The sequence below is a fragment of the Helianthus annuus genome, chromosome 16 (genome assembly GCF_002127325.2).
Source record: "Helianthus annuus cultivar XRQ/B chromosome 16, HanXRQr2.0-SUNRISE, whole genome shotgun sequence".
Classification (NCBI taxonomy): domain Eukaryota; kingdom Viridiplantae; phylum Streptophyta; class Magnoliopsida; order Asterales; family Asteraceae; genus Helianthus; species Helianthus annuus.
This window is the reverse complement of record NC_035448.2, coordinates 140,439,777-140,453,807: the sequence shown is the minus strand read 5'-3', so window position 1 is coordinate 140,453,807 and position 14,031 is coordinate 140,439,777. Positions and strand designations below refer to the sequence as shown.

The 14,031-nt window shown below is 34.4% G+C and overlaps 1 protein-coding gene across 2 annotated transcripts; it reads right to left on the bottom strand.

Moving 5' to 3' along the window:
- Positions 1-1,459: 1,459 nt before the first annotated feature.
- Positions 1,460-9,778, bottom strand: LOC110918305 (lysine-specific demethylase JMJ25). 2 transcript variants are annotated; one of them, XM_022162639.2, is made up of 14 exons: positions 9,067-9,778; positions 7,884-8,086; positions 7,560-7,662; positions 7,284-7,479; positions 7,126-7,183; positions 6,102-7,029; positions 5,591-6,010; positions 5,434-5,506; positions 5,266-5,351; positions 5,077-5,196; positions 4,908-4,981; positions 3,324-3,385; positions 2,909-2,977; positions 1,460-2,821 (listed from the first exon to the last, which is right to left on the bottom strand). In XM_022162639.2, the coding sequence occupies exons 1-12, from the start codon at positions 9,589-9,591 to the stop codon at positions 3,382-3,384; spliced, it is 2,790 nt and encodes a 929-aa protein (XP_022018331.1). In that variant the 5' UTR covers positions 9,592-9,778; the 3' UTR covers positions 1,460-2,821; positions 2,909-2,977; positions 3,324-3,381. The 2 variants fall into 2 exon arrangements, with proteins under 2 accessions (XP_022018331.1, XP_022018332.1); XM_022162640.2 differs by lacking the exon at positions 2,909-2,977.
- Between the last annotated feature and the right edge of the window lie 4,253 nt (positions 9,779-14,031).

The following is a 14,031-nucleotide window of genomic DNA, read 5'->3' as shown; positions in this document are numbered from 1 at the left end:
TGAAGTGTGGACATATGTATATTTTCAATTCAAAATTTGAAATGAACGAAGACAGTTATTTGTGACGGTTAATAACTGTAAGGTCACTATTTGTTGACAAAGGTTGACCCCTCATTCGTCATATTAGATCACCCTCTATATTCTCTCCGTAATATCTTCTCAAATCTCCATAAAAACAACACAATTTATCATCATTTGTTTTTTCATTCTTGTTAATATGATTCAGAATCTTCCTTTCTTGTCCCATCCTCCAAGTTCCCTAAAGATTCATTGCACATTTTGATGATTTTATGTGTGCAAATTCATATTTTTGCATAAAGAAAAACAAACATTATGGCGACATTATTTAGCAGGATATATAAAAGTCACATTTTAAACCGAGTTTTCATCCGAAACTCGCATATAGAACCGCTTAAGGTTTCATGGAAAAAACCCGAGTTCGGATGGAAGAAATTAAACTTTGATGGATCATGCAAATGCAATAGCGGTAAAGCAAGCATAGGAGGCGTTATGCGCGATCACAACGCGGAATTTTTGTTAGGCTATGCCGAATCCATCGGGAAAAGTAATAGTAGCGTCGCTGAATTTGCAGCCCTTCGTCGCGGTCTTGAGTTGGTTCTTGAAAATGGTTATTGTGATGATGATATATGGGTTGAAGGAGATTATATGACTTTGGTTGATATAGTGTCACTAAAAAGGGATGTTAAATGTGTTGAAATGCAAAAACATGTTAGTAGTATTAATTTACTTCTACCTGAGTTTAGAAACTGTGTAGTGACACATGTTTACCGACAAGGTAATAGAGTCGCTGATAAGTTTGCGAAAATCGGGCATCAGTTAGAACGGCCTCGGATTTGGCATGTTCCTCCTAGTGAAGTTGTGACGATTATGAATGAAGATGCAAATGGTAAGGTTATTATTCGTAGGAGATGATTAGTTGTACATAATGTAACATATAAGGTTTTGTGACCAGAATTCTTGCAAAAGTAAATAGTCACATAGATATTCTTTTGTGACGGTTATTCATGGAAGGATCATTCTATTGGTTTTTTTTTTTTTTTTTTTTTTTTTTTTTTTTTTTTTTAAATCTCTGTTTCAGTTTTGGTTTTAACCAAACGAGAATGCTTTTTTCTTTTAATCATCCAATACAAAAATACAAAACCAATTATGGAAAAACAACATGATAAGCGTGTAATAATAGAGAAATATGATAAACAAATAAGATGAAAGTGCATCTTAAAATATTACAAAGATCTATGTTTTTTTTTTAAGTTTTATAACTTAAAAGATGAAAGTTCGGGTATTGAAAAAACCCAGTTCCGGGTATAGAACTGGAACCGGTAATTGGGTATCGAGTACACATCGGGTTGGTTCCGGGTACGGTTTTTGGTACTGAAATCCATATCCTATGCGTACGGTTCCTAACTTCCGGGTACGGTTTTTGGTAATGAAATCCATATACTATGGAAAAAAAATGCTAGAATACTGTATATCAATACAAATATATAAGGTCTATCCATTTATATCATATATATACACAGTACAAATGCGATTTTAGTCCTCCATTTTTGTAGACAAAGTTTGAATGTAGGTTTCAAGACGCAAAGCAAACAGACCTTCTGAACCGAGCTGGAATTCTTTATTGTAATGTGATTAAACTTGTTTGAACTTCAAACTGTTTCACTTGATTAACGAATCGGGTTTCTTGATTTTGATTTGGTCAGTTTAAGATGGAAAAAGATTTTAGCATATGACTAAATATCATCTTGCAAAACCGAAGTTTTCGTGTTTTCATGGCTTGTTACATGAAAACATTACAATCATCGTGCCTTTCAAATGATCAAGTCAAGTCAATATAAAGAGAGTTGATTCATTAGTCATGTGAAATAACTTTAAGTTCAAACAAGCGAAGTAGAATCAAACATGGACTTGGATTCGGGTCAAAAGGCCCGTTTGCTTTGCATCTTGAAACCAACAATCCAAATTTTTTTACACAAATACCGTACAAAAATCTGCTGTCGGGTATGAAATTTCTTCGGGCAGCCTGTATGCAAGTTGACTTCAGATATGTTCTGACCGTTTGACTTCAGAATTTAAGGACCTGTCTTAACTAATTCCAGAGCAAGAACTAAAATAGTGTAAGTGAATAAAACCGAAGATATGCATCAAGGAAACATAAAATAAAACCACACCTGCAATAGCTTTCCCTCTTCACGAGGTTCGAGGCATATTTCAGCTTGACTCACAGTCAAAGGGTTTGTGTTTGACTTTCGACTAACAATCAGTTTCTTATAAAATATATATTCATAAATTGGAATTTTCTGTTATTCTTTGTTCCAGACTTCCAGTGCCATTTTCTAAAGACTTTTTAGGGTTTTAAAACAGGAAACTAATTTAATCACTAATACGGCGAATATGCACTTTTGACCATAGGTCAAATGAAAAATCCTGGTCAAACATATGTGAAACTAACTATATGTCTATATATAAAGCCAACTGTTAAGTGATTAATACTGGTTTACTAAATGTGTAATTCTAACCATATCTTAAACTCAGTTCAAAGTCAAACCAACGCCTGAAAAGAACTATGCAAAGTCAAACATAGCATGAGGGGGGTAAGTCAACTGAACAATTTAATCAAATCATATCTAGAATTTCATCTAAATTCAATATACCTGGAAAGGAAAGGGGGGTTAAGGAGGGTAAGGTTACTTCAAATTTATTTTTTTGTAAGGTTGACCGTACCTCATTGGTTTAACCATTGTTAGCTTTACCACTTACCGGCTGGCTCGTTGCAGACTTTTAACATAAGATATTCAACCTGAAATGGTTAACGTTTCCATATAAACCATTAGTTATGTGTGACTAATAAGGGAAGTAGTTTAATTACAGGATATAAGGACCGTACACAAAATGTAGGTATTGTTGACCATCTCTTTGACTTTCAGCAAAACTGTCAAGCCAATGGAAACAACACCTAACAGGGAATATATATGAAAGGAATTATTACAAACAAAGGATTTGAATGTGAATTAATAATTTAATATGCTCAATATATACGTTTAACCTTATCTTAAACTTTGTGAAAAAAAAAAAAAAACTCTACAAGGAAAAACGGAGTCAAAGGTAAGTAATTGGCGCTAAACCAACAAGTATATGCCTTTGACCATATCTTGACCTTCGAAAATATTAAATGCATTATATCTCCGAAAAATTTATGATTTTCTTCAATTATACCTTACTACTTGTAAACAAAATTAACGTTACAACGCTTGTGTGCCGCTTTATAATCCAGGAGATTTTAAGGAGTTTGACTAAAATACCCTTTATATAACACTATGAAGGAGGCTTTGTCGAATGAGAAATAACAAAAGGCCGAGATCACCTGCAACATGAAATTTATACATATAGATTAATAAGAAATCCAGATAATGACAGTAGCTACCGATACAATAATAGAATATTGTATCGCTGATGTCATCATTACTATCAAATTTCTCCATGTGGCAATAAAATTAATTTCTACGATATTAATGCCGGGAAGCAAACAAATTTTGCTAAAATTTTGTATGAATAGCCATGCAAACAAGCAAGCAGAAAACTCGGTCAAATCATTCACTAATTGCAGCTAATTTCTGACATCAGCATCATAAATTCTATCAATTTCGCATCACGGCTGTAAGAGTAGCGATTAGAGGCTAAAATGATGAATCGAACTAACTATGAATTTTGCTACGTAATCATAAAGTAGAAATGCATGGGACATAATTGAAATGCAAAGCACATAAAATATATGTCGAAGCGCGCAGAGTTGGAGGTACAATAAGAATTGTATGGTATTTTGTAACAGCAAGAATTATTAATAAAGTATTTATTATTACAACCAAAACTTATTGTGCACGATTCCAAGATTCAAGACGTATTTAGTGTATAATTCGTTTGTAGGTCCCATCTCGATTAGTTATTACTCCTAAATGAGACCCACACTCACATGTTCACTCTCGTCACCTCATACAAATATGACCCATGAATAGAAAACGTTAAACAGCTCAAACAAATAGAACCAATATTCATTTCTACCACGTTCGTCCGAATTCGTTAACGATGAGAATACGTGTGGCTTTAACATTAAAAAATATTACTTCTATATATCTCTGCAAACTCATACATAATCATGTTTCACTAAAGAACATAAAACAATCTCCAAGTTGCTAAATCGAGATGCAAGTTTTTCCGCGTATACAATTTACATGTGAGCAAACACAAGGATATATTTACCGAAGTCACAATCAGTAATTTAATTAAATTCGTACTTAAAGGATTGCTATATATTGACCATGTTTATTTGATTGTTGAACAATTTGATTTGGCGTGTTAACTTAAATTTCCATCAAGAGTTTGTAATGGCGACAAATGTTAATCACACACCTACGAACAAAGCATGAAATGCTAGTTTTATGACCACAATATTGATTCCACAATAGCAATCATGTCAATCAATCGTATAACGACTTCTCACAGACCTTTTCCTTTTCTTCAACATCTTACATGTATATATATACATATATATATATATATATATATATATACGTGTATGTGTCTATATACATACAGGCACATAAATACACACATATATATATATATATATGTGTGTGTGTGTGCGCGTGTGTATGTGTCTATATAGATAGAGGCATATATATACGTGTATGTGTCTATATACATACAGTATCTATATGTGTGTGTGTGGTTGTGTCTATCATGATATGATTAAAAAAAAACACAATGCATATATCATAAAGCATGGGCCCCATTTCTGGCCAAAAAAAAACCACAAAAGTTTACAAGTCACAAGCTAACGCTAAGTCTATCGATTTTCACAAGCCTATCTCCAAGCCAAAACAACTTACTCTGGTTGTGAGGCATACACCTCACGCATCGCTTCAATCGCTGCCTGCATGCGACTAATCGCCATTTTCTTCACCTGTTATGCACAACTTCCTTAAATTAGACCACAGAAACATATATTCAAACGTTAAAGAATAATAATATGTTCTTAAATCACCATACAGTATTTACCTGCACCACATTCCCTTTGGCTTTGTGATTTACAGGAAGTAAACGAATTTCATCGCTAACTTTAATGGACTCGAGTGCACTTTCCGGTGACATGAATTGATATACCAAATTAACACATGACTGCACAACATTAAACGCATCGTTTGAGAATTAAATCATTCTAGTACTAAACGTTATATAACATGTTACCTTAATTTTCCTCATCTGGTAAGGACAACCAGCGGGAATGATAACAGCTTCACCGATATGTTGCTCAACGCTCAATGCATCCACATCTAATTATGGTAATACAAAACTTTAAAACAAAACGTAACGTTAACAATAACCGAAATTGTTTAAAGATTATAAAAGGCTTACTGAATTCTTCCTTGAGTTGTCTTTTATGATTGTCATCCAAGTAGAAGACTTCATCGAAAAGCGGATGAACGGCCTGTAGTCCCAATGCAAACATGTTTTAGTAATTTAACAAATCATGTTTTATATATTAAATAATAAAACCAAACATTAATTATACATTTCCAGAAGAGCCATAAGATAGGCTTAGCTTGTCGGAATATTTTCGAAGATACTCTAAAAGCTTCGGAACATCTTCTCTACGGAAAATATCCCAGTGGGCCCCACAGCTATAACCAACTTGAGATAGATCTTCATCGTCAGATTCTGATTCTGAATCTAAATCATCAAAGACAAGCTCCTCTTCACGGTTGATCGTGTCCTCTAACCTCGATGATGTGGAAACCACGTTGACGTCACTGTGACGCTCGTCGTCCACACTTGACGTCCTAGCAACCATCGCTTCAAGTTTATTTCGATTCGAAACCTTTTTCGAAGACGTGAGATGATCTTGTGAGTTGGATTTGTACATTAATAACTTCACCTCATTTAAAATCCTCTCACGAATGGGACGAGCGGTAGCATATACAAGAATATTAACCTAAATTCAGAAAATATTTTATATTTTTTGTACATAATAATTTCCATAATATTTTATGATAATTAAAGTAAATAAGAAATTAGAAAGTTACCTCGTCACATGCACGAATACATAAATTTGATAAATGAGCTGCATCCATAGGGTTATCAGATCCACCGTATGAGATGTTCACATAGGAACCCAAGTTAGGGTTTTCCGTTTGAAACAGTGAATCCGCTCCGAGATTCATAAATCCGGTGAACGGATTCGTGTATTCTTGAATCGGCAAGGACTCGATAACGGCACTGTGTTGATCGGGGAAGTGATCCCGCAGAAAATCGAAAGAAAACCGAAGTTTGAATATCATAGACTCCCTCCACACGTTTTCGTACGTTATACCCCCGGAATATATTTGTTCCCTATGGAAATCAACCTTATACCAGTCACGAGCGTTGTTTTTCGTTGATATGGCGTCGGTTTTGGTTCGCGTTTCCGCACTCTTTTCAAGGTAGGTGCGTAAGATGATACCGAAATCCCAATCCAAGTCGGGTTGAGATTGAAATACGTCGCGTACAACAACCGCTTGGCCTTTAGCCCAGTGCTTTACAAAATGTTTTCCATTACCGTTAAAGTCCTGCGTGGCGGAAATATACACACCCGCTTTACCGTTTTCATCGCATAGCGAACACGGGGAAGGATCCGATAGCCCGTTCAGTTTCTTGAGGTCATTACTACAAAGTAAACGCTTTGCGCTTTCTTCTAGCTCTTTCGTTAGATATAACCGGTAGAAAGAAGTTAAGCGCAAAACACCCCTGTGACAGCCACCTATATGCTTAGGTGGACAGCTTATTCGTCCATCGGATAAACATCTCCACGGCTTGTTTCTTGAACGTTTAGATCTAATAATTTTTGTCTCTTTTAACTTTTCTATCTTCGAGTGCAAGAATCCTTCATGCATCTCGTGGCAACAGGCTAAGCACAGTACAAAAGAACAATATTCACAGCTTCTGTGAACATCTGGAATGCAAGCCTTGCAAAGACTAAATAAAACCGAATGTAAGCCACAAAATAAATACAAATCTAATAAAACCGAATGATGAGATGAAGAATATTCATAAATGATGTTTGAAATTCACCTGCATTCCCTTTTAGTATATGCAGAAATTTGAACCTTTATCCCCTTGTGACATATCCCTATAATCATATATACAAATCAACTCTTGTAAAACTATATATATATAAAAAAAAAATTAAAGAAAAAACAACAAAAAAGACCAATTTTGCCATCATATACCTGTGTGTCGAGCTTCGGTGTCCAACTCGATTATTTTTTCCAGGTTGATCTTCGACATGACCGGAAGAAGCTTCTGGATCATGTGAAGGTGTAAACTTATGTCAAACTCAGACATCTTTTCACGAACGGGAACCGCCATCTCCGTTTCACGATCGCAGATAATCACACCCTCGTCAACATCATAAATAACCGGCTCCTGGATCATAAAAACGGATAGATGATCAGAATACAATAGCACCGAAAGTGACGACAGGCGCGTATGGTTTTGAGTCAAACCTTCATTTTGACTTGTTTAGGTTTTGCTTTTATGCAGGCTCGACAAGGGCACTCCCCTTGGCACACGGGACACTCCCTCTTGACGGTTTTCTTACAATATAACCTAAATGTATTCAAACAACGGAAAATTAAGTTCGTCGAATTTGATTCGGAAAAGGTAATTTTATTTTCAACTTCATTTACTGCAAAATTTCCAATGGAGCATAATGCATACGTCTTCCGTTATATAATCAACTTATCAACATACGTTATTTTAGTAAGAATATGAATGAATATATCCATAGAAATGGCAAAGGAATGTTAAAATGATAGGGTAAAACAGACCTTGTGTCGATGCATTCTTGACAAAAGAAATTCTTCTTGCAAGTTGAACACTTTACGAGAACACAAAAACTAGAAAATCCGCACCAATGGCACTTCTTGACTATCTTCGCTTTGATGTTCTTCGTCTTGACCATCTTCACTTTGGTGTTCTTCTTCTTCTTCTTTCCAGCAGAGTTTATGTTTTCTTTAATAGCCGGAAAACTCTACATCCACAAATTAAAAAAAAAAAAAACATTAAATATGCTGAATTAAGAACTAATGCAAACAAAAACAACCACATCATTAAGTACAAGCGATACTCAACAACTTTTGCAAGGAAGAATAACATGCAACATAGCAATATACAAAATATAAAATAGAAAGAACCACACCACATAAATGATGAATATACATGAAAAAACATCATTGTAAAGAATCAAATATATAACAATAAACATGGAAAGTTGCAGACTTTGTTAATAAAACATGCATAAGGAACAATACAACACAAGCGATACAATAGATGGAAAACAGAAGGTATTGACCCGTTTGACCCATCCTGAAACTCCACCCACATTGACATGCTACCCAACCACCCGACCCACCCCTAAAAATTTACCCGTTTTGACCAAATACCCTGAAACTTTAACCCTTTTGATCCACCCTACATAATTGTTAGGTTTGACCCAAATGACCGGATCCTTTTGTCACCTTCATATATGAGTAACAAAATAGGGCAAACACAAAAACAATTTACAACATACAAAATTCTTCTCTACAAGTAAAAACACAAAATCAAAGCATTAAATAACATAGCATGATAACAAATTAATTCATAAAAATTAATTAAAAACCTAAATGCATAAATAACAATTTCAGATGTGAAAAACATCCTTCACAAATAAATATTCACAAAGTCATAATTCTTGTCTAGAACAAGTAATAACACAAAATCAAAGCATTAAATAATATAGCATGATAGCAAATTAGTTCATAAAAATTAAAAACATATCAATTAAAACTTTGAATGCATAAAATAACAAATTTTAGGTATGAAAAAACAAACTTCACAAATAATAAATTCACAAAATCAAAGCATTAAACAATAAAACAAGACAACAAATTAGGTTATAAACAAGCAAACACATATCAATTTATAAAACTTTAAATGCATAACTAACATAATTTAGATCAGAAAAACAACCTTCACTACCGGAACCGGAAGCGGTTCACAATTCTTCGACCGGATCGCTCTTTTGAAACCCATACTCGCCGGAGCCCCAACTTTAATCGCCGGAGACTCCACTTTCCGTTGCAACTCCGACGAGGAACTCGCCGGAGCGATCTCCAATCTTCCCAACTTCAAATCAACCACTACGGGTTCTCGATTCTCCATATTAACCCTTTTAGCCCTCTTTCTGGGTACATCGGAAACAGAAACAGGAACAGAAACATCATCCGATGTTTCTGTCATCTTCCTCTTGTTACGACGTCGTACCGGTGCCTCGGTAACGCCGTCGTCGGATTCTCCCTCCGGTTTGGGGATAATTGGGGTGCGCTTTGTTCTCTCGAGCTTCAGGTGTTCCGGCACCGGCTGCCGTTTCTGGCGGAATTGGGCTTGTTCGATGTGTACCGAACAGTACCCTCTACCTTCTACTACCGGCCGCTTGCACCGCCAACCTCTGCCGTCGGATCTTTTGCAAATTTGTTCGTTAGCAATTTCAGCCATTTGATCGGAATTTGATAGAATTTTGTGATGGGAAGGAGGAAATTGAGACTTTTTGGTGGTGAATGATCAGAATTTGATAGAATTTTGTGATGGAAAGGAGGAAATTGAGACTCTTTGCTGGTGAATTGTGGAGAAGAGAGTGAAGAATGGGGGTTTATGTAAGTGAAAATGTATCTTATTACATGTGTAATATATAGCATATTCTATGTAATGTGATATGTAAGTGAAAACCATGTGAATATGAATGCAATCTTTTTTTGCAAGGGTGCTACTTTCTACACCCTCCTATCTACTTTTTTCACCCTCCTCCTCTCACATACTTACAGATGGGGCCTGCGTGGGACCGACAGTTTTCCTCTCACAAGGGGGGTATAATCAGGAAGAGGGGGGTGTGTATAGAATTAGCCTTTTGCAAATGTTTTCAGGGGCTGTTTGGTAGCTTCTGAATGGTTATTAAGATGTTACCTTTTAATGGAACTATTAAGAATTTTATCAATGAGAATGTAGAAAAATGTGATATGTGATAATTTATCATTCAGAGGTTACCTCTTAACCATTCAGACTTGAGGTTACATCTTATTTATTCAGAGGTTTTAAACCATTAAAAGGTAATATCTAAATGGCCATTAAAAGGCTACCAAACACCCCTTAGTTTTTTGAAACTTTAATGTTTATTGCAAAATGATAAAATTTTAATGTTTATTGCAAATAGGTAAATATTTAATCACTAAATTTTATTCAAAGTAATTAAGGTTTACCTAAAATGAAAGGAAAATTTCAAATTAGGATTTTGATTCTTTGAATCACTTAGGCTAAAGGGTGTGGGGGACATTGTTGGGTCATTAATTGGCATGTAGGATCATTAATAAATTGTTACACCACCCCCTTGCTTCATCCACCATGGTTGGCATGGATTAAACCATAGCAACCATGACACTCCTTTCCTTTTTTAATATTCCTTTTTTCCTTTTTTACAAATAAATTAAAATAAGAAAATAGTGATTTGGGTCATGACCACACCCTTAGGGTAGTGGTTTTGAATGACGGATTAAAAGTAAGTGACATAGCGCTAATGTGGAGGGTCATGGAGAACATGAGGATCATGACCACACCCTATAGCCTTATAAAAGTATTGTATTTTGTTATTATAGATTTGAGTTTTGAACTGTTATGAGTATGTGATGTTAATTAAAAGATTTAGGATGAATCTTAGTATAACGTAATTGAATTAAAGAATAGCGTATTTAGTACTTGTTTAAAATAAAATAAAAGATACTAGGGCTTAATGAAGATTTACAATGAATCTTAGTATAACATAATTGAATTAAAGAATAGCGTACTTAGTACTTGTTTAAAATAAAATAAAAGACATTAAGGCTCAAGCATGTTATTAGTCTTCTTAGGAGTGAACTTTCTCAATTTCGACAAAACAAGTGGATGGGGATCTCACTCTTAAAGGAGAATAGGAAGTGTACTATCCCTACTATCCCTGACGCTAGCATGCGATGCGATCTAGGGGATAACGCAAGGGATTAAGTCATCAATTCAAGTCCTGGTTTTTGTATCACTGTAATGATGTTCATAGATGACGTTTGTGGGGCCTAACAAGTGTTAGGTCACATAAATGACTCGCTAATGAATCTTTTTGGGACGTACCAAGTGTCGTGGCGTGACTATTGGTTGCATGTACGTGAGACGTAAGCAAGTGTCATGACTCATAGATGAATGCATGTATGTGAGACGTACGCAATTGTCCTGCCTCATAGATGAATGTTTGTTGAATGTATCAAGTGTTAGGTCTCAAATGTAACTATTGTATATGTGTGAAATGATTAAGAAACTGACATAACGTTGTGTAACGGTAACAAAAACAATGTTATTGACAATGTAGATGTAGATGAACTTATGTTATGTCAATGTGTGTTTTTATAATTTATTTCTTTAAACATATTTGAACATTCTAAGCAATATTAGATAACATATATAACTTATAGTTAAAGCGTGTAAGTGCATGCTAAATATATGAATTATAAATTCATGCCCATTACGTACATGTCAACTGTATTAAGAAACCAACCTATCAAACTTGTACTTTAAAACTACTAAAATGCATGCATACTTTTGGATGATATATAGATTTTCATTTATTTTATTTGAGAGTGTATTGTATTTAAGAATAAATCTTTTTACTAATAAAATTTGTATACCCTTAGATTACCGAGTTATGATATTTTTAATCTTCCAAATCAATAACCTATTCAACATTTGTTAAATATATATATATATATATATATATATATACACACACGTACTTATTAGGGAATCTTTATTGTTTTCATGTGAATATATGTTTTTAGACTGCTAACAAAATATGAAATTATAACACAAAATCAAAGATACAAGGACATCTCTAGTAGGATGCTAGAACACAAAACATAGTAAATTAAACAAATTAAAAATGCACTAATCACACAATCTAACATATGCAATTTAACTATGTTTTTTTACTCAAAATAAGGCATTTGCCATATCTTCTAAAACTTGATCAATACTTCCATGAGCATTGCTAAATGAGCCAGAGAGATGACAAAACAATTGCATGTATCATTTTCTTATAAATCTTATTACCCTCCAAATTGATGACAGCTTTAGAACTTCTTTAATCGAGTTACATAACTATAAGATATATCAACTCATGTGTTAATTACTAGGAACATACATTATGCGTGTTATGAACTCTTCGTCTTTCCAAATGAGAACATGCTTATTCACTTGTATTATTAATAATAAAACTAGTATTCCTTTATTATCACATCATAATGACACGAACACCTAAATTAGGTCACATCCACATTGTTTCTAGTCAGTTTCTCGCCAACCTATTTCCAAAACAGTTTATTTTCATCCAGGTGTGTTACTTAATTCGTTTAGGTTGGGATCGTGTTTTTGTGGCTACCCGCATTTTTATAGGAGAATTGGCCTGTAATAATCTCACCTAGACCTTATTGGCCATTAATAATCCCACCTCAGAATATTCCTCCCACTAGTCCCATCTTTCACATATTTTTCCTATAATGATCCCCCGTTAAAAAAAAACTTAACGGAGTTAAGCTTTTTTCCAGATTACAAACAAATTTTTTAGGGTTTTTGATCAGAACGATGATACGAATCCATTGATGTAAAATTTACTTTGAAATGGTGCTCCAAGTGATTTGATTTTGGTTAACTGGAAATTTAAACACCTGAATTGAAGCACTGTTTTCATCGTTTGGAGCACCGTTTTGAGGCAAGTTTTACATCAATGGACTTGTATCGTCGTTCTAATAAAAAACCCTCAAAACTCTTTGTAATTTGGAAAAAAAGCTTAACTCCGTTAAATTTTTTAACAGGGGACCATTTTAGGAAAAATAGGTGAAAGGTGGTACTGGTGGGGGGAATATTCTGAGGTGGGATTATTAATGGCCAATAAGGTCTTGGTGAGATTATTACAGGCTATTATCCCTTTTTTATATTTTACACAACTTAACCTATCTTTTTTTATTTTTAAGAAAGCAACCGCCCACCCTTTTTTCATTTTCTTTTCTTTTTGGGCGGACATTAACCCTAATCCTAATATATCATGTTAACCTAACTAAGGAAAGTCGTTGAAGTGAACTAATGTCTAAAGAGTGGCTGGCTTTGCTAGATACAACGAATCTTCAGTTTCTTCGTATTTTCCTTCTTGTTTCTTTCTTTTTCAAGAATGGTCTATAAATGTTGTACTGAAACGTTTTTAAACTACAAAAAAAAAAGAATATTCATCACAAAAGGATGTTTTTCATTAAGTATGTACATTTATCTCAATAGAAGAATAACCTTACCATTTGCTTCTTCATTCACAATTGTCATGACTTCACTAGGAGGAACATGCCAAATCTACGGCCGTTCTAACTAACTAAAGCTCGATTTACGCAAAATTATCGATGACTCTATTACCTTGTCGGTGCACGTACAGTTTCTAAACACAAGTTGATGTAAATTAATAGAAATAACATGTTGTAGCACTTAACACATTTGACACATCCTTTAATAGTGACACTAACCCATGTATCAAATCACTGTCAGTGGCGGAGCCACTTGTAAGGGTGGGAGATATCTTTTTAGTTGCTACATGAAATAGTGTATTTTGTAGGTAAAAATCTCGATCGCCCATTTTAAAAGTTCAATTAAATTACCATATATCAAAATCACTGTCAGTGTACCCTAACAAAAACTCACCCATGTGATCGCTTACAACACCTCCTTGTTGGCAGCGGAAGTTTGTCATGAACATCATCTTCATAGACAAAACTTGATTCATCACAACCATATATGGATTTCATGTTGAATCAGTTTATCAACGAAGATCACACACACTTGAATTAGTAATAGTGAGAATTTGAATAAGGATATTAAGGATTA